General features: G+C 45.3%; 1 protein-coding gene across 1 annotated transcript in view; it reads right to left on the bottom strand.

Moving 5' to 3' along the window:
* The window catches only part of WWTR1 (WW domain containing transcription regulator 1), a 133,855-nt gene extending 111,773 nt beyond the window's left edge, over nt 1–22,082 (bottom strand). Inside the window, exons 1-2 of the mRNA XM_059064201.2 lie at nt 21,800–22,082; nt 20,945–21,378 (exon numbers count right to left, since the gene is read on the bottom strand). Coding sequence (XP_058920184.1) covers nt 20,945–21,375 — 431 coding nt within the window. The 5' untranslated portion in view covers nt 21,376–21,378; nt 21,800–22,082. The remainder of the gene's footprint in view (nt 1–20,944; nt 21,379–21,799) is intronic.
* Between the last annotated feature and the right edge of the window lie 4,429 nt (nt 22,083–26,511).

The raw sequence follows: 26,511 nt of genomic DNA, 5'->3' as shown, positions 1-26,511 counted from the left end.
ATACAAATGGGATAAAATTCGTTTCTTTGTCCTTAATACAAAGAATGAAAATAAAGCATAAGCACTCTCCCTTGGTGCAAAAAAAATCAAGTTTGCCTATAACTTCTAACACTCAAATTCAAATCCAACTCGTTGTACTGTTACATCTAATGTAAAAGCATCCTTTTCTGGGACTTCCCTGGAGGTCCAGTGGTTAAGACTCCGCATTTCCACTACAAGGGGTGCAGGTCCAGAAACTAAAATCCCGCATGCCGCATGGTACAGCCAAATAAAAGAAAAGCATCGTTTTCTGCCTCTGACCACTCAGTAACATTTTGATCATTTCAAAAGCATGTTCAGCATTAGCCTTGATCTCAAAAAATATTCCTTCGTATCAACAGGCACTAGGGGGCTTCCCTGGTGGCGCAGTGGTTGAGAGTCCGCCTGCCGATGCAGGGGACGCGGGTTCGTGCCCCGGTCCGGGAAGATCCCACGTGCCGCGGAGCGGCTGGGCCCGTGAGCCATGGCCGCTGAGCCTGCGCGTCCGGAGCCTGTGCTCGGCAACGGGAGAGGCCACAGCGGTGAGAGGCCCGCGTACAGCCAAAAAAAAAAAAAAAAACAGGCACTAGGCATGAAGGACAACACAACACCAGGTCCATGTTCCGAGAGTTGACATGTTGGGTAAAGTGAAATAAATCCATTCATTTAACAAGCCTTACACAATATTTTAATGGACAATAGGAAAGATCAATTGCCAAATTACCCATACAGATCAAATTACTATGGAGTCTGGAGGAGGAGGAGGAGGTCTTTCTAGCTGGTTGGCCCAATAAGGTGTCAGAGAGGACATGGAGTTGGCTAGACCAAGCAGGAGATGGAGAACATTCCAGGCCAGTGAGAGAAATGATATACTGCTCTTAAGCAGAAGTCCAAAGATGAGCCACTCTGTATGAAATATACAGAGGCCATGAGCACAAAATGGAGAGAAAACTGAAGTGATAAGCACCCTCACAGTCATTATGGGCTGGCTACCCTCAGTCCTGTTTATTAACATATTCCAAAAAAAAAATCACTCCACTCTTAGATACACACATGCCCTGAATCAAAAGGGACCGACCAACTGCAAAAAGGTAGACAAGTCCCCAAATAGAGTATAATTCCCTGACATTTGTATTTTTAAAGAGTTCATATGAAGGGCAATGGCTTTAGCATAATACTGGCTCTGAACTTCGGAGTTTTAACCACGTGTTCAAGATAATTCATTTTCTCTTGTCTCCCTCACTCTCTTGGCCTATCTCTCTCCTTTCTTCGTTTATTTTTCCCTCTCCACCCTTCTCGGTGTAAGTTTAAAAAAAAGAAAAAAATCAATGCCACAAGTCTGTATGTTTAAATTCAGCCCACATGACATTTCCTTCGAGTTTAATTGCTTCCATACAATTTATATCCGCTAGTCACGCTACACCCCAGAGTATTAAACATGCTCTTTTACAAAGAAGCTCTTGTCCTATAATAACCCCCATAATCAAAGTGCAGGAATTATGGGTAAGGCCCAGCCGGATGACGGGTGAAACAAACAGGTTTTTAAATTCACCCAAAGCAAGCTTGGGGCAGGAAGCAAATCAAAGCCGCCACAGCCACTCTACCATCGGGCTTGAGAGCAGAAACACTGGCTTGAACAGAGATCTCGGCATCTTTGCACGTCCAGCCAAGAAGAAATGAAGTCAGATACTTTTATTTATTTATTTATTTATTTTGAAGTCAGATACTTTATCTTTGGGCTGCCTTGAAGGGCCACCTGCTTATATTTTCTCTGCTTTCAAGTCAGCCCATCCCAGAAAGTCCCAGTGATGGACTCCAAAGTCCACTCTTTAAATGAATAAATCATTCTTCTTTGTTATTCTGAGCAAACTAAAGTTAGCTTTTCCATCTTCCCATAAACAACTCAGGTAACATTTCTGGCCTTGTCCTATAGCAAAGGACATCTACAAACATCTTGAAGGTCTTTTGTAAACCCTTATCTTTCTAAACACTTGTTACTCATCCGATTATCTTCCCCACCTCTCAACAAACCACCTCCCCAAAAGTTCACCTTTGCGATTTCCTAACTACACAAGACACTAACAGGACTCTGAATCTTTGGATCTCCCTTATTCAGCTAGCCCACTTGGCAAGAGTTGTGCCTACCCTTCTTAAAAGCCTTTTAAGCAACATTTTTGGTCCTCCCCACTGGATTCAGATAAATGCTTCTCCACTGGGATAAGACATTTTTAAAAAAACAATTTTTAATTCCATGCAATCTCTCCTTGTGTTCAAAATCCACTCAGGGCAAGAGCCAAACAATCTTTACAACAAGGGTGTAAAAGATCCCCATCCTTGCTTCTTCTTTTTTTAAAAAAAAATAAATTTATTTATTTATTTATTTTTGGCTGTGTTGGATCTTCGTTGCTGCACGTGGGCTTTCTCTAGTTGCAGCGAGCAGAGGCTACTCTTGGTTGCAGTGCACGGGCTTCTCACTGCGGTGGCTTCTCTTGTTGCGGAGCACCGGCTCTAGGCACGCAGCCTTCAGTAGCTGTGGCTCGCGGGCTCTAGCACGCAGGCTCGGTAGTTGTGGCGCACGGGCTTAGTTCCTCCCTGACATGTGGGATCTTCCCAGACCAGGGATGGAACCTGTGTCCCCTGCATTGGCAGGCGGATTCTTTACCACTGCTTCACCAGGGAAGTACCCCCCACCCTTGCTTCTTAAAAGACTTAGTAAAGGTTTCTATAGCTTACCCCTTTACCTATGTTCCCTCATTGATTTTCATAGACCAGTGATGTTCTCTACGGATAAAGGTTAGAACCAGTAGAGTCTGGATCAGATATGTTATTCTAGTCTTAGAAACTGGTGGATGAAAACATTTTGCTTATGGCCAATGAACTACTTTTGACCTATTCTAATAAAAAACAATTTCTATGCTATCACTAAAACACAATGTCATTGAAGGTTTATTTATCTTTTACATGCTATACAGATGTATTATTTACTGTAATAGTCTAGATCTGGACATATTCTGAGTCATAATCACTTTATGCATCAAGTCACTGGACAAATCAAAGTAAAATCAGATTTTTAAAACATTCATTTAGAAGCTGCTATTTACATTTTGGAAAGGAAACTTTATATTTTAATGGTATTAGATATTATTTATTATGCAGTGTTCTTTTATCTTGTTCCACAATGCAACTTTCTTGTTCTACTCTTGGCAGACTCGACTGTCACTGTACAAAACAGACATTGTTTTAAAAACCCATTTGTCGTGTCAGTAAATATAATCTTTCACTTCAGCTGAAGCAGCTCCACAGCATCAGTTTACACCTCCATGATCACTTGAAAGTTTATAATACTCTTTTTTTCAGCAGCTCTCAAAACTAGACTCCAAAGAGATATGTACCAGTCACCAAGGTGTTTACCAGGCCTCAGAAGGACCTTCCCAGAGAACTCTTGAAACTTAACGTGCTACTGACACTCAGCTTTAAGGTGAGTATGGACAATGCACTTAGATCGTGGGATTTTTTTATTCACACACATAAGGTAAGATGGACATTCCAGTGCATGAGCACCTGGAAAATCGAAGTCCTGTAATGGTTTTCAACCAATTAACTAGGGCTGGCCAATTATTAGGTTAAATGAAAAGCACTATGGCAAAACTTGACTCATTTCACTATGGCTAATAATTTAAAAAGGCTGTGTTGGTCTAGCCACCTGCCAAAGTTTCAGGCAAAAGTTTCAACAATTCTGAGTCTAACCTTTAAAATCATTTCTTTAATGTTGACACTCCAAATTGTTCATAATGACTCTACCCTCTCCTCTGCTCCTACTGTTAAATCTGTGTTAATAATCACCGACTGCTCGATAATTATTAAAATGTAAGCAACAGACAAACAGAACGAACAATGTCTCCACTGTGTCCCGTATGGGTTACAGCCCTTGGACCTTTGCTTGAGAACTTTCCGAAGCCCCAAACACAGTCCTTGCCATCTTCATGCTTACAGAAATGCCAGATCAATAAATGCAAGTTTAACTTGTTTCAGACCATAGATAAGATAACTAAACTTTTTTAAAAGCATATGGAAAAAATGGACCATAATTTAAAAACACATCTGGGTACAGCTTGACCTTTAAGTAGGTGTTCTTTCTCCATTCCTGTCTTTCCTTCCTACAAGTTTTTACTACAGTACATATTTATGGTTGGATTTTATGCTAAAACGCACAAAGAGCCAAATATATTCTGGATGATACAGTTATGTAACAAGAATTCATATTTGCCAAAAGTCCTATATGCAAAGATTTATATTTCACATAGTACCTAAAACTAAGACCCATAAAAGTGGTGACAATTGCACTAGAGAGTGCGTCTACAGAAAACATAAGTAATTTTATAGGCAGCACTGAAGTTTACTGCTTCTTTTATGACTCTTAATCCCTCCTACTAAATTCACATGTTCACACAAGTGCCAAACCAGTAACAGGGCCACTAGATGCTCCCATGTTAGCAAAATGCAGCAGAATAGGCTTTTAATTACAATCCCAGCTTTAACTATAAAATGTATTCAAACTCAAACCAGTTTGATAAAATCAAGCATGTTTCATTTACTTACACTGTGAGAGGGTAAACTGACCCAGGGCACTTACCTGCGTTAATTTCAGAATCCCCTTTGCCAGCTATCAAAATCAGTTCCGGCAAATGGAGAAACAAAGATGGAACGATAAACGTTTATCTGAAACTATAGTTACATAATATTCTGAACAATAAATTATTAACTGATACTCTCCAAACATAATCTGCTATTTTTACGGCTGCAGTTAAGTATGACGCGTCTCAGCAGTGAAAGTCCTGTGAGCTAGAAACTGTGACAAAGGTTTGACCACAGCAAGGACTGGAGATGGCAATTTTCCTCATGGCAAGTGACTATCATATCAGTTAGTGTAATATTTTTACCCAAGTCTTATAACTTATCTCAGTTACAAAACACTGATTTCAGACCTCATTTTAAACAGATGTTTAAATAAGCAAATGTGTGGTCCTCTAGACAGCCAGCGGATCTCTACAGGGAGATCTTGCTCCTTAGCAAGACACCTCAGCGGAGGTGGGAATTTGTGGGACACGCCTTATCTAATTCAGATGCTTATTTTCATCATTTTTCTCTCTTCAAAAGCTATCTTATCCGAATTAGCGCCCCAGGCCCTTGACCTGGCCCAACCCTGGAGAAAGAAAGTGCCCTCAGTGGAAAAACCATTCACTGGACATTTTTCAGTTCTCATCTTCCTTGACCTCTGAGAAACATGCCACAAAATCAACCCTTCCTCCTTCTTGAACTTCCCTGGATTTGGGGCGCTACTTTCTGGATTTCCTCCTATATATTTCTGACTGTTTCTTCTCCATTTCATTTACCAAGTCTAACAGCACTTCTCCTTTCTTCTCAATCTATATGTAACCTCTCTCTAAGGAATCTCATCCACACCTGGATTTGAATAATAATAAATATATATATACGGTTATAGTTATATAGATAATATGTGTAGGTAGATATAGTCACCTGAAAAAAAAATATATATATATATATATATCTCCCTTGGAAATCTTAGAGTGACCTCAAACTCAACATGTTAAAACACTTCTCAACCTCTTCTAAACCTTCCAGTACTGCTTTTGGGCTTCCCTGGTGGCCCAGTGGTTGAGAATCCGCCTGCCGATGCAGGGGACACGGGTTCGTGCCCCGGTCCGGGAAGATCCCACATGTCGCGGAGCGGCTGGGCCCGTGAGCCGTGGCCGCTGAGCCTGTGCGTCCGGAGCCTGCGCTCCGCAACGGAAGAGGCCACAACAGTGAGAGGCCCGCGTACCGCAAAAACAAAAATAAATAAATAAATAAACCTTCCAGTACTGCTTTTTACAACTAGAAGCACCACCATTCAAGCCATTATATAGCCAGCAACCTGCAAATTTTCCATTTCACCTGTTTTCCTCACTGCCCTTATCTAATCCATCAGCAAACCCTTTCAAATTTACCTCTCTAATATCCCTGAAATGATTTCACTATCCCTCAAATGATTGATTTCACTTCTTCCCTTTTCCAGCAACACCAAAGCAACTTCCCCGTGATTAAACCACTCATATGCTCTATCTGCAGGGATGGCATATCACCAATGAAACGATACACATTTGTTCCAAAAACGATTGTGAAGGAGGCAATATAAAATATCTAGGATGGAGCCTAACTTAAAAGTCTTTAAATTAAAAAAAAGAGAGAGATAGTAAAACAAACAAACAAAAATCGCTCGTACGAGTACCTTCATTCCATAGTGGCAGCATATTCAAGTCACGGCTTGTGAATCCTGAAACTGCAGTTACAATGTCTATCCCAGCACAGCCTACATCAGACAGCCCTGGAAACCCTGATCAGTTTTGGAGCACCGAGGGCAGCAGTTTTCTGAACCACAAAGCCAAATCCCAGTCTCTGAACTATAGTTACCCCAACAAGGTTTCTCACCCTGAGACCTCCCCCTCAGGCATCACATGAATTTCTACAGAATTTAACCCATATCTGTTCTCAGTCCTGAGGCTGTGTGAGGGTCAACCAGAAACAAAGACCACTGAAGCTGTGATTCCCAAGATCCCCAAACATCCAACTGATGCAAGTATAAATGAGGTCATGTGTATACATAATAAATCCCTGAAAGATACACAAGCAATTGTGAACAGTGGTTCTACCTGAGTAAAACTAGAGGGTGGAGTACTTTTTTCCCTTTATATCCTTCAGCTCTGCTTAAATTTTTTGATGAGAGTATGTTAAAAAGCAGTCTTTTTTTTTTTTTTTCTTGGCCATGCGGCTTGTGGGATCCTAGTTCCCCAACCAGGGATCGAATCTGGGCCACCGGCAGTGGAAGCTCGGAGTCCGAACCACTGGACTGCCAGGGCATTCCCAAAAAGCCATCTTTAAGAAGAAATTCAAAAATAAAATCAAGTCAGTAAAAGTTAAGTCTGGTCATTTTGGTTATATTTATCATTTGCTTGTGTTTTCTACTTTTTTTTTTTTTTTTTTTTTTTTTTTTTTGCGGTACGCAGGCCTCTCACCGCCGCGGCCACTCCCGTTGTGGAGCACAGGCTCCGATGCGCATGCGCAGCGGCCATGGCTCACGGGCCCAGCTGCTCCGCGGCACGTGGGATCCTCCCGGACCGGGACACGAACCCGTGTCCCCTGCGTCGGCAGGCGGACTCTCGACCACTGCGCCGCCAGGGAAGCCCTCTACTTTTTGATGGACTATCACAGGTGCTTCCTCAACCTGTGAACACCTAAGCCAAGAAAGGTTTTCCATGGACAAAATGGGAGAAAGACAAATATTCATATCTCAGTATTTGCAGAAAACCCATCACAAAGGAATATATATTTTAATAAACAATCCAGCATATGCACTTTTCCCCAGTCACCATGTTTTGTTTGTTTTGTTTTGTCTTGGCACCCCAGGTAGGACACGAACCCACAATCCCTGGCTTAGGAACCATGTTTTAATTACTGAGTCTATAGCTAGCCCTGTTTACAGGTAAATTAGTCTCCAAAAAGAACAGTATTTGAATTTATCTTCAGTGTTCAGAATTGAAGTGTGTCAAAGCATATTTGTAAAACAAAGAGTTAGTGTAGGGGGCCACAAAGACATAAACTCTATTATTTACTGAAAAATTCATCATATACAACCTTTGTGCCATAGAATTTGTTTCCATATTGAGACCCGTTATTCAACATCTTTGGTTGATTATTCTTAAGTTAATGAAAGGTGTGATTAATTGATTGATTAGTTGGTTGATATCTAAAAGATAGTTATAAGGGTGGATGGAAAAATAAAATGATAGGTAGGTAAATGGATGGATGGATAAATGATAGATAGATAGAATTAAGGAGAGAGTAACAGATTAGTGCTTCTCAAACTATCTGTGGTAAAGGACTAGTGTTTTTTATTTTCAATCCGTCAAGACAAGTATGTGGTTCTACTGTAGATGGCTTGTGTGTAGCTCAGGCCACATGTGACTTATCACGCAAGTTTGATGCACCGAAACTACCCTGTTCCACAAGGCAAGCCCATTGATCATGGACTTATGTCACAGCAATGTTATTTTGCTATAAAAGTTTCTAAACACTCTGGACTTCTGTATCTAGCTCATCACAGGCCCATAACATTAGCAGTCTACAGACTACACTTTGAGTAGCACTGAGATACAGGATCAGCTACTTCACACTGCTATGTCACTCATTCTGATTGGTTGGGCATCCATCTAACTGGCCAGTGCATTTGCCAGCCCATGTATGACCCTTGTATAAGAAGGGTAGGTATATTGGTTAATAGGTAGAACAGTAGATGATAGAGAAATTACAGAACAGACAAGCTAGACAGAAAATAAATTAGGTAGCAGCCAGAGAGTCTCTGCTCTTTATGCAAAGAATTCTCTAGATAAAGCGTTAACAACGGTTGTCTCTAAATAGGGATCCAGGGAAAATCAGAAGCATCTATTTTCCACTTTCCTCCCTCCAGTAGTGGCTGAGCATATAATATTTTTAGACTTAAAAATAAGATCAGAAACAAGCTAAGTGTCCATCAATAGGGGATCAGTTTAAGAAATTCATTGTACATCCATACAATGGAATACTATGTAGTCCTTAAAGAAATAAAGCAGATATTTATGTACAGAAGAGGAATAAACACCAAGATATACTAAATGACAAAAGGAAGGTACAGAAGCGTGTGTACCATTTGTACTGTATTGAAAATAGTCTAGGTGGGAATACATATTTAATTTACATATACATATGCATACTTGGACTCACATAGAGTTTTCTCTGGAAAGACAAAAGAAACTGGTATGCGGGGGAGGGTACCAGAGGACTAGAGGGAGGGTAAGAGAGACTTCTCACAGTACATGCTTTGGTACTATTCAAAATTTTGTCATTTACGTGTTTATTACCTATTTGAAAAATTTTTTTTTTTTTTTTTTTTTTTTGTGTGTGTGTGTGCTACGCGGGCATCTCACTGTTGTGGAGCACAGGCTCCGGACGCGCAGGCTCAGCGGCCATGGCTCACGGGCCCAGCCGCTCCACAGCATGTGGGATCTTCCCGGACCGGGGCACGAACCCATGTCCCCTGCATCGGCAGGCGGACTCCCAACCACTGCGCCACCAGGGAAGCCCGAAAAAATTTTTTTTAATGTGAAGTCATCTGAAAACATTAACATGGGATTCAGCATCATGAGTGAGAGTGAAAAGGCTCCCTCCCAGTGGGCTTCACTAAGAGTTTCGGAAGGGTTCCCCTGAGAGGGAGGCCACGGGCTGCTCAGGGCCTAGGTGGGCTTTGGTGGATTAACTGTGGTTCCAGAATCTCAATTTTGTGTGTGCCCAGGTGACCAGCCTCACCCAAAACTACAAGAGTATTCTGGGAGCAACCAGACCTGCAAGCTATTCATTTACAAGCAGAGATGGCAGATTCAGTGGGGGTGGGCCTGAGTCGAGGGTAGCCCCGTACCCCACTAACTTGGAGAGCAAAGACCACCCACTGTGGTGGAAGTGCACAGGCTAAATTAAACATATGACCAATGACTGGATCTATAGATGGACAGAGGAACGGCTGCTTTGCAAGGAAAGCACTATCAGTTCAGACCCATACGTTAGTATAAAGTGCTTAGTTCCCTAAGGAACTAGGAAGACCTCAACATAAGGGACAATGGTGGGGTCTTATGCTACATTCAGGTAACTCTAGGATTGGTGGATCTCAATGAAGGGATGAGGAAGCTGGCATTTACTAGTGAAAGGTCCGCGTACCCATCCTAGCTGAGGTTCTAAAGCCTCAGTGAGATGCATGGTCATCTAACAACCAATACTTATCTTCAAGCTAAGTCAGGCCAGGTTCTTCTTGGCCTCAAAAACAGACCCTTAGCATGTCTGCTTCTGCACTTCTCTTCCTATCCCCTCTTTCCTGGAAGGCCCTTTTGCGCACCTGCTCACATTCTTTCCATTTTTCAAGACTCCATTTATGCCCAACCACCTTTACAGAGACTTCTTTGAACACCCACCCTTCATCTATCTCCCTCCCCACTGCATTTAGTACGTGGAGCTAGGATTCTAAACTTTCAATCCAGGATGCGCACAGACCTGATGGAACTACGTTCTGAACACGGCAGATTCCTACGAAGAATTCCAGGGTGCAAGCTTGCAAAGATTTAAAAGAAAATATTATGGGATTCTTTCCTTTTCAAGCACCTACCTATGTACCAGGCGCTGTGCTCAGGTTATACAATGACAAGCAAGAAAAACATCTTCTTGCCCTCATGGAGGTTACAGTGTAGTAAGAAAGAGAAATAAATCAATAGTAATATGGGGCATTCCCTGGCAGTTCAGTGGTTAGGAGTCTGGGCTTCCACTGCAGGGGGTGTGGGTTCGATCCCTGGTCGGGGAAACCAAGATCCCATGTGCCAAAAGGTGTGGTAAAAAAAAAAAAAAAAAAAAACCACACAACAACAGTATCATAGCAGCAGTGCTACATCTGCGGAGACGCAGAGGGCTGCGGGAGAACCTAGCAGGAGCATCTAAGCCAGTTCGGGGGCTGTGAGTCAGGCGAAAACCCCTGCAGGGCTGGCATCTAAGGTGATGCCTAAAGGTAGTGTAGGCATTAACCGGGCAAAGAGCAGGGAAATAATATTCTAGGCACAGATAGCAGCTTGTGCCAAGTTCCCGAGGCCAGGAGTACAGCCAATGGGAGAAAGCAAAAGACGGTCAGCCCAGCTGCAAGTTTCAGACCTATAACCATAATGGAAATGAGAGCCTTATTGTGACACACCTCAAAGTGCTTCCAACCCAGGAGAGCAGCTGCACACAGGTCGGAAGGAGGCTATGTAGCCTGGTTTTGTGTGTATTCCCCATGTCTCTCCAGCTAGACTGTCAGCTGCCTGAGGTCCGAAAAGCTGCCACATTTCTCCCCTCCCGGCGCAGTGCACTGCGCTGGCACACAAGAAGAGTGCAATGATTTTTTGTTGTAAATGCTGAGACGGCTAAAGACCTTTAAGATGGCACAGGGGCAAGGCCCTGGGAAAGCAGAGCCCCCATCACCATCTCAACCAGGAACAAGACAGGAGTAAGTAAACTTTCAGGGCTGCTCACCTGTGCCAGGCACAGAGCAAAGCACTTCGCATCATATATTCCTGATTTTGCTTCATCTAACAGCAAACATTGTTTTTCCCTTTATCATCTGCTGGGTCTAGATGGAACATTCAATAAAATCTGGAAGTCCAGGAAGAAGTGTATGCAACTAAAGAATATGTTGAAGGAAATTCAGAAGATTTGCCACTAACTCTACTTCTTATCCTGACTTTTCTGGAGAATTTTTGGTTAAGATTTTAGCAATTACTGTGTTCATTTCTAAAGAAAATAACCCAAAAACAGATCAGCAGATGCAAACTGGTATCTGTAGAATGGATAAACAACAAGGTCCTACTGTACAGCACAGGGAACTACATTCAATATCCTGTGATAAACCATAATGGAAAAGAATATGAAAAGGTATATATGTATAACTGAGTCACTTTGCTGTATGGCATTACCACAACATTGTAATTCAACTATACTTCAATAAAAATTTTTTTAAAAAGAAAGAAAAGGGGCTTCCCTGGTGGCGCAGTGGTTGAGAATCCGCCTGCCGATGCAGGGGACACGGGTTCGTGCCCCGGTCTGGGAGGATCCCATATGCCGCGGAGCGGCTGGGCCCGTGAGCCATGGCCGCTGAGCCTGCGCGTCCGGAGCCTGTGCTCCGCAACGGGAGAGGCCACAACAGTGAGGCCCGCATACCACAAAAAAAAAAAAAAAAAAAAAGAAAAGAAAGAAAAGAAAAGAACCCAAAACAAGAAAAACACAAGCACTCCCCAAAGAGGATCTCCTTAGTAACATAAGCTCCAGGCTTCAGTTACTGAGCTAAGGCTACGAGATCCCTCCCAAGCCCCACACACCTACCCAAATCTACCACTCCATCTTCCCTTGCCTCTCTGCTTGCTTTCTCCTGTGGTTTTTATAACTTCCCCCTTCCCCCGATTTAGAAAGAAATATGTTTATTATGTGATATTTGGAACATACAGAATGGCAAAAAGTAGACAAGAAAAATCTCCATAATCCCACAAATGACCATCGAACACAGTTTGGTATGTAACCCTCTATCAGACACACACACACACACTTTTTAAAATAAAATCAGGATTATGACCCTTTCACAATGTACCATAATTATTGGGTTTTTATGTGTTATATCCCACTTGTCTGATATTCAGGGCCATTTCTTATCTCTAAGCATTGGTAACTAACTGTTAAATCAAGAAATAGAAATGAAAACATAATACATCTACACAAAGCAAACTGAAAAGAAAAACTGTAACTTGATTTAAACATGAAACTCTCAACTAGAGAAGTAACAATGGAAGTCACAAAAACGCTTCCCAAAGTCCATAGGACACTCCTAGGTGGACAGTATGAGATAATAGTTGGAATAAAAATGTTCAAAAGTCAAATACGCTTGTGAAATATTGGCTTAAAAATAAACCAGTTTTGTAACAAGTGACTCTGAAGTCTTGAACGTGTATTGTGAAATTCCAAGAGAGGGATAGAGCCTGCAACATATCCGAAATCTACTGGTCCAGGAACCTTTTGTTCACAAAGTATCTGAGTGGACTAGGGTTCCAAGGAATACACTTTGGGAAACATTGCTCTGCTGATATTTCAATGCATTAAAACATTCACAGTCCCCCACTGACCAGAGGAAGGGCCATCTCCTCAGAATTTCCCCTTCAATAAAAAGTTTATGGGGGCTTCCCTGGTGGCGCAGTGGTTGAGAGTCCACCTGCCGATGCAGGGGACGCGGGTTCGAGCCCCGGTCCTGGAAGATCCCACGTGCCGCAGAGCGGCTGGGCCCGTGAGCCGTGGCCGCTGAGCCTGCGCGTCCGGAGCCTGTGCTCCGCAACCGGAGAAGCCACGACAGCGCGAGGCCCGCGTACCGAAAAAAAAAAAAAAAAAAAAAAGTTTATTACTTCAGTCCTCAGTCCTCCAAATCACCCTTTAAAAAACAATTATCCCCTGGATTGGTGGATTCATGTACTTCCACCACCCTCTCCTGTGTTTAGATATTTCATTGAGGGAGGACGGGAAAGGCAGAGATGATAAGTAAGGGTGTCATTCCTACATGTCTTAATTTGTCAACAAACAAAAAGTGACACTGGGGCTTCCCTGGTGGCGCAGTGGTTGAGAATCCGCCTGCCGATGCAGGGGACACGGGTTCGTGCCCCAGTCCGGGAAGATCCCACGTGCCGCGGAGCGGCTGGGCCCGTGAGCCGTGGCCGCTGAGCCTGCGCATCCGGAGCCTGTGCTCCGCAACGGGAGAGGCCACAACAGTGAGAGGCCCGCATACCACAAAAAAAAAAAAAAAAAAAAAAAATAGAAAAAGTGACACTGAATCAACCCTTTAAGCAATTTATTTCTAATCAATCTCTGCAATTATAAAGACAATAAGAACCTTTTTTTCTGTAAGCTACTTTACTAATATCTAACTAACCCTCTCGACAAGTCCTCAGCAACATACCCAATCCCGACATAAATTAGGTCATCCGCCCTCCATGTCACATCTGTGTGCCCTGTAAAATGATGTGGATTTATTAATGGTGAAAATCTCAACGAGAACAAAAAAATAGTCATCGTAGGTATACTATCCATTTCTGGTTTGTTTCATCATTTCTCTCTCTCTCTCCAGCACTGAGAGCTCATCACCCAGACTGAGTTTAGAAGCAAACTCTAATGCTCCATTCACCACTCCAAAGTTATCTGGTCACCAAGGATACCTAGTTACAGGGCCTAATTATGGGCATGCAACTGACATGAGGCAGCACAGTACAAGTGCAGAAGTACAGGTCTGAGAATCACATAATTCTGATCCCATCTCTGCAACTCGCCTGTTATGTGACCCTGGGCCATTTACTCAATCTTACTGTGCCTCAGTTTCCTCAACAGTAAAATGAGAAAATAAGATGTACCTGTTCGCAGGTCACTGTGAGAGTTAAAAGAACATGTGAAAAGCACCTAGGGTTATGAATAAAGTTTCCTTACACATGTGTCAGGAGTGTGTTCCATGGGTGATTCTGGTGTTGCCTCTCCGGGAAGTACTGACTTATAGCTCCCTGCCTCCTCTGGAACAGAGCAGGTAATCAACCGATGTCAATTACCTCCCCTCTTCCTCTCACCCCACTTCTCAATCTCACTCCCCCTCCCACACACAAAAGGGGCTCGACTAGTAGCTACAAGCCAGATTCCAAACATCAGAAAGAAGACCCTCCTCAGAAGAGGTTAGATATCCTCTGCCCAAGATGCTACAGCAAAAGGGCATCTGTGGTGGGCATTCCTATTTAGGTTTTGTAACAGGAAAATTGATTCTCAGTCGTTATTTACAATCTTAAAAACCAGCTTGCAATTCCAGATCCAGGCTTCTTTCAGCACCAAACTATAACTGAGAGTCAAAATTAGTTTATCCTACTAGCAAGGTCTCTGCATCTGATTTTGGCCAGGTAGACGGCATATGCATGTGGGGAGGCAAGGGGAAGCAAGAACGAACTTGTACTGAAAGTCTACTATGTACCAGACACTTCAAATATGTTATCTAATCTTTAGAAATACCGTGAAATCGGACTTCCCTGGTGGCGCAGTGGTTAAGAATCCTCCTGCCAATGCAGGGGACACAGGTTCCGTCCCTGGTCTGGGAAGATCCCACATGCCGCGGAGCAACTAAGCCCGTGCACCACAACTACGGAGCCTTTGCTCTAGAGCCCGCGAGCCACAACTACCGAGCCCATGTGCCACAACTACCGAGCCCATGTGCCACAACTACTGAAGCCCACGCGCCTAGAGCCCGTGCTCTGCTATGAGAGAAGCCACCGCAGTGAGAAGCCAGTGCACCGCAACCAAGGGTAGCCCCTGCTCACCGCAACCAGAGAAAGCACGCCCGCAGCAACAAAAGACCCAACGCAGCCAAAATAAATAAATTAAATAAATAAATAATAAAAGCCATCTTTCTTTAAAAAAAAAAAAAAAGGAATCCGCCTACCAATTCAGGGGACATGGGTTCTATCTCTGGTTGGGGAACATCCCACATGCCCCAGAGCAACTAAGCCACAACTACTGAAGCCCGCGCACCAAGAGCTTGTGCTCCGCAACAAGAGAAGCCACCGCAATGAGAAGCCCACATACCACAACCAAGAGTAGCCCCCGCTCGACGCAACTAGAGAAAGTCCATGTGCAGCAACGAAGACCCAACGCAGCCAAAAATTAATTAATTATTTATTTTTTTTAAAAAAAAGTTTCTCAAGTATGTACTCCAGCAAAATGAGGGCATAAACCAAAAAAGAGGAAGACAAACAAACAGCACTCCTAGCCATGGAAAGAAGTAAAGAGAAGCCCTAGGATGGCAGCTCTGTTGTAGATCTAGAGAGCAACAAGAATGGAACAGAAAGATGAGGGAATCTGGACATAAAAGCTTAAGGAAAGGAGACCTGACAGAACCCAGGGGTTTGAGAGCCTGGAAAATTTTGAGATCATAATAAAGGCAAATAGTATATAAACATTTAAAAAGGCAATTAGAGGGCTTCCCTGGTGGCGCAGTGGTTGAGAATCCGCCTGCCGATGCAGGGGATACGGGTTCGTGCCCCAGTCCGGGAAGATCCCACATGCCGCGGAGCGGCTGAGCCTGTGAGTCCGGAGCCTGTGCTCCGCAACGGGAGAGGCCACAACAGTGAGAGGCCCACGTACCACACACACACACACACACACACACACACACACACACACACACACACACACACACACACACACAAATAATAATAAAGAAAGTACCATTAATGATACTATGTAAGAGGAGAAAAATCAGGGTCAGGAAAATAAGTGTTGGGTGACAGCAGGGACGACAAGTTCTAGGAGAGGGAAGGGCAAGTGATAATCTATAAAAAAAAAAAAATAAATAAATAAATAAATAAATAAAAAGGCAATTAGAAATAATAGGAAAAAATGTTTAATAAAGTCAAGTTCCAAAGATGAAGAAACTAAAAGGTAACACAAATTTTAACAACTGATGAAGAGTGAAAAGAAAGAATCCCTATGACTTTGGGGCTGGATATATCCTCCTTTGAGTGTCCCAGGAGTCCTGACACCAGACACAATGTGCAAGTCTAAGATCCAATGTTAATACACAAGGTAATAAATTATAGTAAATGTTGCCTCCAGTTTTTCAACTTCAAGAATAATTTATGAATAAAAAAGTCAATTTGGGGACAAAGCACAAAACCTTGATTGGTTATGGGTTCAGAGCTTTGGAATATTAAGGTGTCGCTAACAAAAAGCAAATTGTGGAACTGATAGCCACCCAAACCTCCTTGACTTACAAAATGGGGAGTGAGAAATACCGTAAAGGGGCTTCCCTGGTGTCTCAGTGGTTAAGAATCCACCTGTCAGTGCAGGGGACACGGGTTCGAGCTCTGGTCTGGGAAGATCCCAAACGCAGCGGAGCAACTAAGCCCGTGCGCCACAGCTACCGAGCCCGCACGTCTAGAGCCCGTGCTCCGCAACAAGAGAAGCCACCCCAGTAAGAAGCCTGCACACCGCAACAAAGAGTAGTCCCCACTCGCGGCAACTAAAGAAAGCCCGCAAGCAGTAACAAAGACCCAATGCAGGCAAAAATAAATAAATAAATAAATTTATTTTTTTTAAATTAAAAAATAAAATAAAAATGAAAAATTAAAAGGTTCCCTCTGTGAGCCTTGAGAAGGTGAAGGAAACCATTGTGTTTCAACAAAAGTCCTTTTATACTATTGGGTTTGTTACCAACTGCACAGATCACTTGACAAAAATAATTTTCTACCACACATTTCAGAAAAGACAAAACACAAAAATTATTACTAAAAATTGAGAGTGGCAGCAAATGTTATAGTTGGAATTATATTTAAGAGTGGGGATAATTTTTCTTATAGAATATGTTATTCCAATCAAAATTTTCTACAAGAATGGAAAGTTCTACTGAAACCAGATCACTTTCTTCTTTACAATTCTCTATTTTCTGGTCTATGCACACCAAACATGTATTCCGTTTATAACCAGAATTTTTTTTTTTTTAATTTTAATGTGATCAGTGTTCACAGTGTGCCAGTTGCTAAGAGCCCAACACCTACACACACCAGCCTGATTTGGAGAACAGCAGGAACAATGCAGTCAGTCTTCAGAGGCCATGCGTTTTAACATTCTATCCTCCCCATTGTTAAATGTTACCCTAACGCCACAGGGAAAGTGTGAATGCTTAGAAAAGGTGCCCTGTAACAGGTACCAGAAAGTGATTACACCATATACCGAGGAACAATCTTGCCTGAGAAAATGACAAAAAGGTTTTTTAAAGCTTCTTACATGTCCAGGCTTTGTATCCCATAAAGCTCATTGTTCAGCTGGGGAAGTGACATGAGGATAAAGGTGGGAGTGGAGAAAATGGAAAACTGTTCCCTAAGTAGATGACAACAGATTAGAGGGCCAGTCCAGGGTCCACCATTAAATAACCACAAACAGCCCCAAGTCACATCAATACCCTTCCCTGGCCTCAGTTTTCTAACCTTCCCCCACAGAAAATGACCTTGTCAATTATACAATACTTTGATTTCTGATTTATAAAGCCCTCAACTCCTGACAAAATCAAGAATAGGATTCTATTGCTGGCCCCATTTCACAGATGTTTAGTTGCCACCATTTTCCAAGCTTCTACTTAAATCCACCGAAAGACATTGCTTTTTTGAGGCTGTGTAAGAAAATGTGGCCTAAAACATTTATCCTATTCCAACTTTAAACAAAGCTCCAAAAGAAATTCAGAGAACTCTTTGCAGATTGCTTATCTCAAAAAACAAAAGTCACAGTGACTTAATTTCTTAAATTCCCTTAGCTACTTGGCCAAAAAATGTCCAGGGATAGCATCAGATCAAGCCTACAGGCCTACCGCTTACACGTTTTTCCACTTGTTGTCTTTACTGACTATCCAAAGCGAAATGAAGATGCACCCAGCTTTGGACTGAGGAGTGACTTTCAGTTGGGGGAACGAGGCAAATGGCGCAGATCAACTTTCCCTAAACCCAAGGCTAACCTCCATTTTTTTTTTTTTTTTTGGTGGTACGCGGGCCTCTCACTGTTGTGGCCTCTCCCATTGCGGAGCACAGGCTCCGGACGCGCAGGCGCAGCGGCCATGGCTCACGGGCCCAGCCGCTCCGCGGCCTGTGGGATCTTCCCGGACCGGGGCACGAACCCGCGTCCCCTGAATCGTCAGGCGGATTCTCAACCACTGCGCCACCAGGGTAGCCCTAACCTCCATTTTTAACCTAGTTTCACAAACATATTTTAGAGCTACTCCAATCATTCAAAGCCTGTATAAAAGGGAACTCTTTTGTTTTATTTCTGTTTAGGGATCTTCTCCCCCTAGCTTTCCTCAGGTATTAGGCAAGCCCAGCTCTTATTTCATATTTTTAACAACCAGCTATACCAATCATACGTATATTTGTGTGTGTATATTTATAAACACAGTTCAAAAATCATTTGGGACCAAAAATAGCCTCCAAAATTATCAGAAATTATTGGGTCTTTTTCTACTTGTATGTACTACTAAGTCCATTTCTATAAAAGGCACAGTAAGATATTCAAAACTGCATTTACCTAAGTAAAGCAATACAAGATGCTACTTTGGATCTTTATATGGCATACAAACTAATGCCATCCTCTGGAACAATATTATCACACTTAGAAAAACATCATGCTATTACATCACATACTTGAATTCCACCAGCCATTTAGAAATCAAAGCACTGCACTTCCGCACTGGACTTCCCTGGTGGCGCAGTGGTTAAGAATCCTCCTGCCAAGGCAGGGGACACAGGTTCCGTCCCTGGTCTGGGAAGATCCCACATGCCGCGGATCAACTAAGCCCGTGAGCCACAACTACTGGGCCTATGTGCTACAACTACTGAAGCCCACGCACCTAGAGCCCGTGCTCCGCAACAAAGACAAGCCACTGCAACGAGAAGCCCGTGCACCACAACGAAGAGTAGCCCCAGCTCGCCGCAACTAGAGAAAAGCCTGTGCGCAGCAACGAAGACCCAACGCAGCCAAAAATAAATAAATAATTTTTTTTTTTTTTTTTTTTTTTTTTTTTTTTTTTTTTTGCGGTATGCGGGCCTCTCACTGCTGTGGCCTCTCCCGTTGCGGAGCACAGGCTCCGGACGCGCAGGCCCAGCGGCCATGGCTCACGGGCCCAGCCGCTCCGCGGCATGTGGGATCCTCCCGGACCAGGGCACGAACCCGCGTCCCCTGCATCGGCAGGCGGACTCTCAACCACTGCGCCACCAGGGAAGCCCAATAAATTTTTTTTAAAAAGAAATCAAAGCACTGAGTACGTGTCCACACTGTCACTCAAAAACCAGGAGAAGACCAGTTGTGGACTAAAATGACCATCAAGTCTGTTTTAGGACAAGGGCTTCTCAGCAATGCATCAGCCCCAGCAAAAAAATAAAGCACTCCTCCTTGCACAAGACATCAACAGCTTTGGGATGGGAAAGGAATAACTGGCCACCAGTATGAGTCAAAGCGTTGGCTATTAGAAACCTCATCCATCATTGTGTATTTGTTATTAGGGTCCTCTCACAGCAATCAAAGTATCGAATATTAGTGCCAAAGAAAGGCTTGATTATCTTTTTAAAACAGCACATAACGTCTAAACTAAAGCTACTCAATCAAAGAAATATGGGCTTTAACATAAATTCCAAGGCAAGTGCTTAGAGGAGGAGTTTCCCTCCATGGCAGTGAACAGCCGGCCAGTGCACGCAATCCTGGACCAAGTGGTCCAGCTGGCGCGACTTCAATACAGGCCATTGATAGCCTGACCCCCCACCCCATGACCTCACTAATTACATATCGAGTTCCAGCTTGGCTTCTCCTCCAGAATATAATTATTTTAGGGTACCACAATTGAAACCACCTTCTTTATGCCTATGAATATATTTTCCCATACAGTCTAATTCCACTCAAATGTAAACTTCATTACATCAAAAATTTGGAACAAAGGGAAGGGAGAATGACAAAGGCTCCTGATTCGATGGTATTTTAGGTTACCAAGGGCGACATAATAAAACTCCGACGCAGTTTCCACACAACTGATTTGTCCAGCCTACAGCTGCCTCACCAGGCAGTTACTAATTACATCCCAGGTGCTGCGTGGTCATCACGTCACCAGTAAGGCCTAGCAGGCCGTGTTCACTTTTCCAGACTGCTTTTCCCAAGAATGGAGAGACTGGAGGCCACCTACACTACCAAGAGTCCCTCTCCTCCCCAAGCCTCAGATCTGCTCTAGCATTTATCTTGGTGTCATATCCCAGGGGACCAGGCTCTGAGTTATCTGACTTAGAGTGGGCAGTTCGGGTCCAGGAGTCTGTATCAGTACTCCAGCTGCAGGGTATGGTCACCTATGTGTTTCATGAGAATTCTCCCCAAAGTTTTTTTTTTTTTCTTTTTCTTGTACCTCTAAGAGTTTCCATGTCCCGAATCTCTTGTGACTTCCAGGACCCTGGAAGAACTTCACCAGACTCCGTTTCTGATCTCGTACAATTCCAACACCCAGAGACTCACTCCCTACTTCCAGGCTCCCAGATTTCTGGGAAACAACCGTGGAAGGTGACACATCACCTCTCTCTCTCTCTCTCTCTCTCTCTCTCTCTCTCTCTCTTTCTCTCTCTCTCTCTCCCTTCTCTGTCTCTCTCTCACACACACAGACACACACGCACACACTCAAGACCAAGCGTGCACGCCCTGGGTATCGTGACTCTGTGTCCCCCTTAGCTCCAGGCTGACTTACTTGAGGAAGTACCTCTGGCCAGTGGCCGTGAAGGTCATCTCCCAGCCCGGGGGCAGCGGCAGCTCGTCGGTCACGTCGTAGGACTGCTGTCGGAGGTGCGCGTGCTGCTGCGCCGGGCTGCCCGCAGCGCCCGCGCCGGTGCCCAGCTGCAGAGACGCGGGCGACGAGTGCGAGCGGACGTGCTGGGCGCCGCCGGCCGGTCGGGGCCCCGGGTGCCCACCGGACGAGTCGGTGCTCGACTGGCGCGAGTGCGAGCCGGAGTCAGGCTCCTTGAAGAACGACTCGGGCAGGATCTTCTTCCGCCACGAGCTGGGCTTGGGGTTCATCACCGAGTTGAAGAGGGCTTCGAGGTCCGTGTCTAGGTCTTGAGTGACGTGGATCACTTGCTGCCCGGGTGGCGGGAGCGGAGGGGGCGCCGAGGCCGGATTCATCTTCTGCAAGGAGAAAGGAGGTCAGATTAGCCTTTCATTGAGAGTCGGAGAGGGGAGTCCGGGGGGTGGAGAATAGAGAGAAAAAGCAAAAGAGACAGATAGGTGTCTGCCTCGGGATCCCAGACACCCAGCAGTTAAGACCAGCCGGATGGGGGGAGGGGTCCCTCCTGGCCTCGAGAATTATGCAACTTTCTTGAAGCCAAGAAGTTACCAGGAAAGGGGGGATGGGGTGGCTGCTGGGAGTTAACTGTACTGGAGACGCTGCTGAACTGCTGGTGGCAAAGGACAGGTCGAAACTTTCCAGGGCAGTCAGCCCCCCGAAGTCTCAACCGGAGCCAACTCCAACATCTCAACTCCGGAAGCCCGAGGAGCCGGGCGCCCTGGAGTGGTGCCGGGTGAGCGGGCGCGCGCCAGCGGGCACTACCTGGGCGCGCAGCGAAGCCGAGTCTGGGCGTGCGGCGGCCGCCGTCCCGCCCGAACTCGCCGACGGGCCTGGGTCGCTAGGGTGCGTCCCGAGCTTGCAGGGCTGGAGCCGGGGCCCGGCTGGCAAATCCTGACCCGACTCGGTGCCTGGCAGCCGAGGGGCTTCTGCTCTCACATCCCCCGAACCGGCCTCAGGCGCTCGCGCTCCGCGAGGAGGCGGAGGAGAAGCAGACAGCGCGGCCGCCGCGGCTCCCGGACTGTCCCATAAACAAAGTTTGGAGCAAACTCCCACTCCCAGGAAAGAGGCGGGGCCGAAAGTTGAGCTGTTGAATTATGCATGACCTCCAAGTCCCCAGCCTGCCTGCCCCCGCTCGTCTCTCCCCTTTCTCCTCCTCCTCCTCCTCCTCTTCCTCCTCCTCCCACCCACGGCTCCAGAAAACCCTGGGCGTGCTGGGTACTTTGCAGGGTAAGAGGAGACGGGGGCCCTCCACCCGCTCCTCCTGGTCGCGCGGACCTCTCCCGCGGAGCCCTGGATCTGCATTCCTTTGAGTTTACCACGGACTTGGGGCGGGATCAAAGGGAAAGTGGTCCAAGCCTGTTTAATCAAGGACTTGTGGACCGAAACCAAGGCTGGGGGCGGCGGAGGGCACGCGGGTGAGGGGCCCAGACCGTGCAAGGGCCGGTCCTGGGCGCCGCGACCTCGCGTAGTGCTGGGTGCCTAGGCCGGGGGCGCCGGAGCGCTGCACTGATCCGTGATTCTGCCTGAGGGCGGGCCCGGGTGCGCCCCGGAGCGGGGAGACACCAGCGAGGCCAGCCTTTCCACGGGAGGCTACTTAGCGCTTGTGACCATATTTGGTCTGGCGAGGAGGCATCTCGGCTGTTTGGCTTTCAATTGTCTGCTCGTGCGCAGACGGTGCCCAGAAAGTGCCTCTGTCGCTAGGGATGCGGCTTCGCCAACTGGTTCATTGTAAACAACCTTCAAACCATTTATCAATCCTTGTTTTCCTCTCCAGGGTGACTCAGGTCACTAGGGGTTGAGAAGAAACCTGGTCAAAGCTTGGACGCTGGAAAGGGACAGCGATCGTGCCCCCCTCTCCCGCGACATCCGCGCGGGTAGTAGGAGGATTGGAATGTCCCTGACGCCCTCCAGAGAGCCTGGATGTTGGGATGGAACCGGAACAGGTGGCTGGGAGCAGAGAGGGTGCGCCAGTGACCCGGAAAAAACCACCCACCCTCCCACAGACTGGATCTAGGCGAGGGGTGGAGACCCCCTGCTAGATCTAGACTGGCAAGACAGCTGCGGGAAGTAGGAGGAGGCCTGGTCCTCCGGAGCAGCTCAGTTCCTTCTTTCCCTTGTCCCTTCTCCATTGGGGGGAAGGGGAAATTGGCTGCGAGGTAAGCCAGGCTTCAGAAAAGTCCCTACCCGACCCCATTTGATTCAAACATAAGTTTATGAAATAAGTCATATGAGGCGATATATGTAAAGCACTTGGAAGACATACCTGCCTACATACCTCTTTGTTAAATAAAATAGAATTGTATCACGTGCAAGTATTGTGCCTTCACAGTTTTATAAGGGTGGAACAAAGTCAAAATTAAAATCTGGAGTTGCTTTGAAGGAGGAAAGGTTACGGGAAAGACAAGGCCACCCCATAGTTTTGCTTTGGAAAAGGTAAGAGTATTTGGGGCACATTCCCTGAATGGCTTCTCCCTGTCAGTGCCCAAAACAGGGGGCAGAGGCCACCTAAGTGAGCCCGCCCCCCCATTGTCTGTGTTTGAGGGTGTGCTCTGATTCCAAACTCCCCACAGATGGGAAAATCAAGACTGCCAGAGAGAGAGAGAGAGAGAGAGAGAGGCATGTGGATCACTGTCAGTGGTGAGCAGAGCATACGGCTCCTTCAGGAGCCTCTGGAACTGTTTCCCATCAGCAAGTCCTCTGCCCATAGGACAGCAGAGGGAAAGGGAAGCTGCTACAGGTCACTCCATGGGAAATAGCATCTGTACAAGCTATCGTCAGAAGCCACCACCATTGCAACAATGGGCAAATCAGCTCTGGAACTAGAGGAAGTGACTGGGACCCAAAGGTTACTAATTCAGAAGCCACTTGACAAACAGATGCAACCTTGAGGCCAGCCCAACTCCAGGAAGGTCCTCACCCAGGAAGGAGGGTCTCGCTTTGTAAAGAGTTCCTGGCTGCTGCACAGAGGAAGATGCTGAGGGAGCCATGAGATTAATCAGTTAGGGAGAATCAGGATTGAGGTTGGGTGGGCAAGGATGCCGTCATTCCTTGCCAAACTTCAAGACATAGATAAGTGGAGGACAAAGTAGATGCCTGAAATGGAGACTGCTCTGATCACGTGATAGCTCAAAGGGAAAACTCCCAGTTCTCAAACAGTCTATACGATATGATAGTGGATGGCCAAAGAGATTTGCTTCAGTGCTTCAAACAATAGTTTCAGATTAAAGAACATTTACAGGTGCCTTGTGTGTATCAGGTACTGCCGGAAGAGGCAGTATAGTGTAACAGGTAAGTGTATAATGAATCTCTGGAGGAAAATACCTGAGGCAAGATACTGAAACTCTCTATTCCTGAGTTTTCTCCTTTGTAAATTAGAAACAATAACAGTACCCACCTCACAGGATTTTAGATGAAAACAAATTACAGTTGGCCCTTTGTATCCTTGGGTTCCACATCCACTGTGGATTAAAAAAAAAAAAAAAAAATTCCAGAAAGTTCCAAAAAGCAAAACTTGCATTTGTGGCACACTGACAACTATTTACACAGCATTTAATTGTATTAGTTATTATAAGAAATGTAGAGCTGATTTAAAGTATATGGGAGGGGCTTCCCTGGTGGCGCAGTGGTTGAGAGTCCGCCTGCCGATGCAGGGGACGTGGGTTCGTGCCCCGGTCCGGGAGGATCCCACGTGCCGCGGAGCGGCTGGGCCCGTGAGCCGTGGCCGCTGCGCCTGCGCGTCCGGAGCCTGTGCTCCGCAAAGGGAGAGGCCACAACACTGAGAGGCCCGCGTACGGCAAAAAATAAAAAATAAAATAAAAATTAAAAAAAATAAAATAAAGTATATGGGAGGATGTGTGTAGGTTATATTTCAATACTACGCCATTTTATATAAGGGACTTGAACATCCTCAGATTTTGGTTGCGGGGGGGGGGGGGGGGCGATGTGTCCTAGAACCAACACCCTGCTGATACTGAGAAACGACTAAATACAAATTTTATCTGTTCCCACTGATTTAGAACACAAGCTTTGAAATGCCTGGCTCTACTCTCTACATTGGGCAAGTAATTTAACCTCCCTTAAATCATAGATCATTCATTTACAAATTGGAGAAAATAGTGGGGTAGTCTGTGACACTGCTGGCCTTCAATGGAGCACCCTTCTTTTGGTCACACCCTTATGGAGTCCCTCCCACTTAAATCTGCACTGGGCCAGTGACTTGCCTTCACCTGGAAAACGTAGGCCTGCATCTGTGCTTGTTCCCTCTTTTAACCCCAAGGGAGGTGTGGAAGTTTCTGCTTCTGTACTTTTGGGAGATCTGAGCCACCAGGAAAGAAGTGCAACTACTTTGCTGGGGAAACCACGTGCAGAGGAAGAGGCCCTGAGATAGGTGGAGACAGGGAGAACTCCAGCTATCCAGCACCGGAGCTGAGCCTAGCCCCCAGCCGGCCCAACAGCTGACTGCAAGGGCATCAGTGACCAGCATCAAGACCAGTAGAACCAGAGCCCAGCCCAGCCCAGCCCAGATTGTAGAACAAATAAAATGAATATTGTTTTAAGCTACTAAATTTGGGAATTTTTTTAAATGCAGAATGGGCATTCTAAAGATTACATAAGAAATTACAAATAAAGTTCTTAACACAAATTCTGTTACGCTAAAGTATTTAATAAATAATGGCTGTGATGTGGGCTGAGACCCATAAAGTAGATAATAGACAAATATTTTACAGGTAAGGAGACTGGCCCAGTGAGTTTTAAAGTACAGGAATATCTCACTTTGTAGCACTTCACAGATACTGCGGGTTTTTTTTTTTTAACAAATTGAAGGTTTGTGGCAACGCTGCATCACGCAGCATCACGCAACACTACCGGCTCCATTTTCCCAACAGCATTTGCTCAGATCGTGTCTCCATCACAGTTTGGTAATTCTCACAATATCTCAGACTTTTTTCCTATTGTATTTGCTAACGTGATCTGTGATTAGGGATCTTTGATGTTACTATTGCAAAAAGTTTACAACTCACTGAAGACTCAGGTGATGGTTAGCATTTTTTAGCAATAAAGTTATTTTTTTTTTTTGCGGTACGCGGGCCTCTCACTGTTGTGGCCTCTCCCGTTGCGGAGCACAGGCTCCGGACGCGCAGGCTCAGCGGCCGTGGCTCACAGGCCCAGCCGCTCTGTGGCATGTGGCATCTTCCCGGACCGGGGCACGAACCCGTGTCCCCTGCATCGGCAGGCAGACTCTCAACCACTGCGCCACCAGCGAAGCCCTAAAGTATTTTTTAATTAAGGTATATACATTGTTTTTTTTTAAAAACATAATGTGATTGCACATTTAACAAACTACAGTACAGTGTAAACGTAACTTTTATATGCACGGGGAAACCAAAAAAATTCGAGCGACTCACTTTATTGCAATATTCGCTTTATGGCAGTGGTCTGGAACTAAACTGGCAATATCTCCGAGGTATGCCTAT

Source organism: Kogia breviceps, chromosome 5 (assembly GCF_026419965.1).
Source record: "Kogia breviceps isolate mKogBre1 chromosome 5, mKogBre1 haplotype 1, whole genome shotgun sequence".
Classification (NCBI taxonomy): Eukaryota; Metazoa; Chordata; class Mammalia; order Artiodactyla; family Physeteridae; genus Kogia; species Kogia breviceps.
Note: the sequence above shows the minus strand (reverse complement) of the source record. Positions and strands in the feature narration are given on the sequence as shown.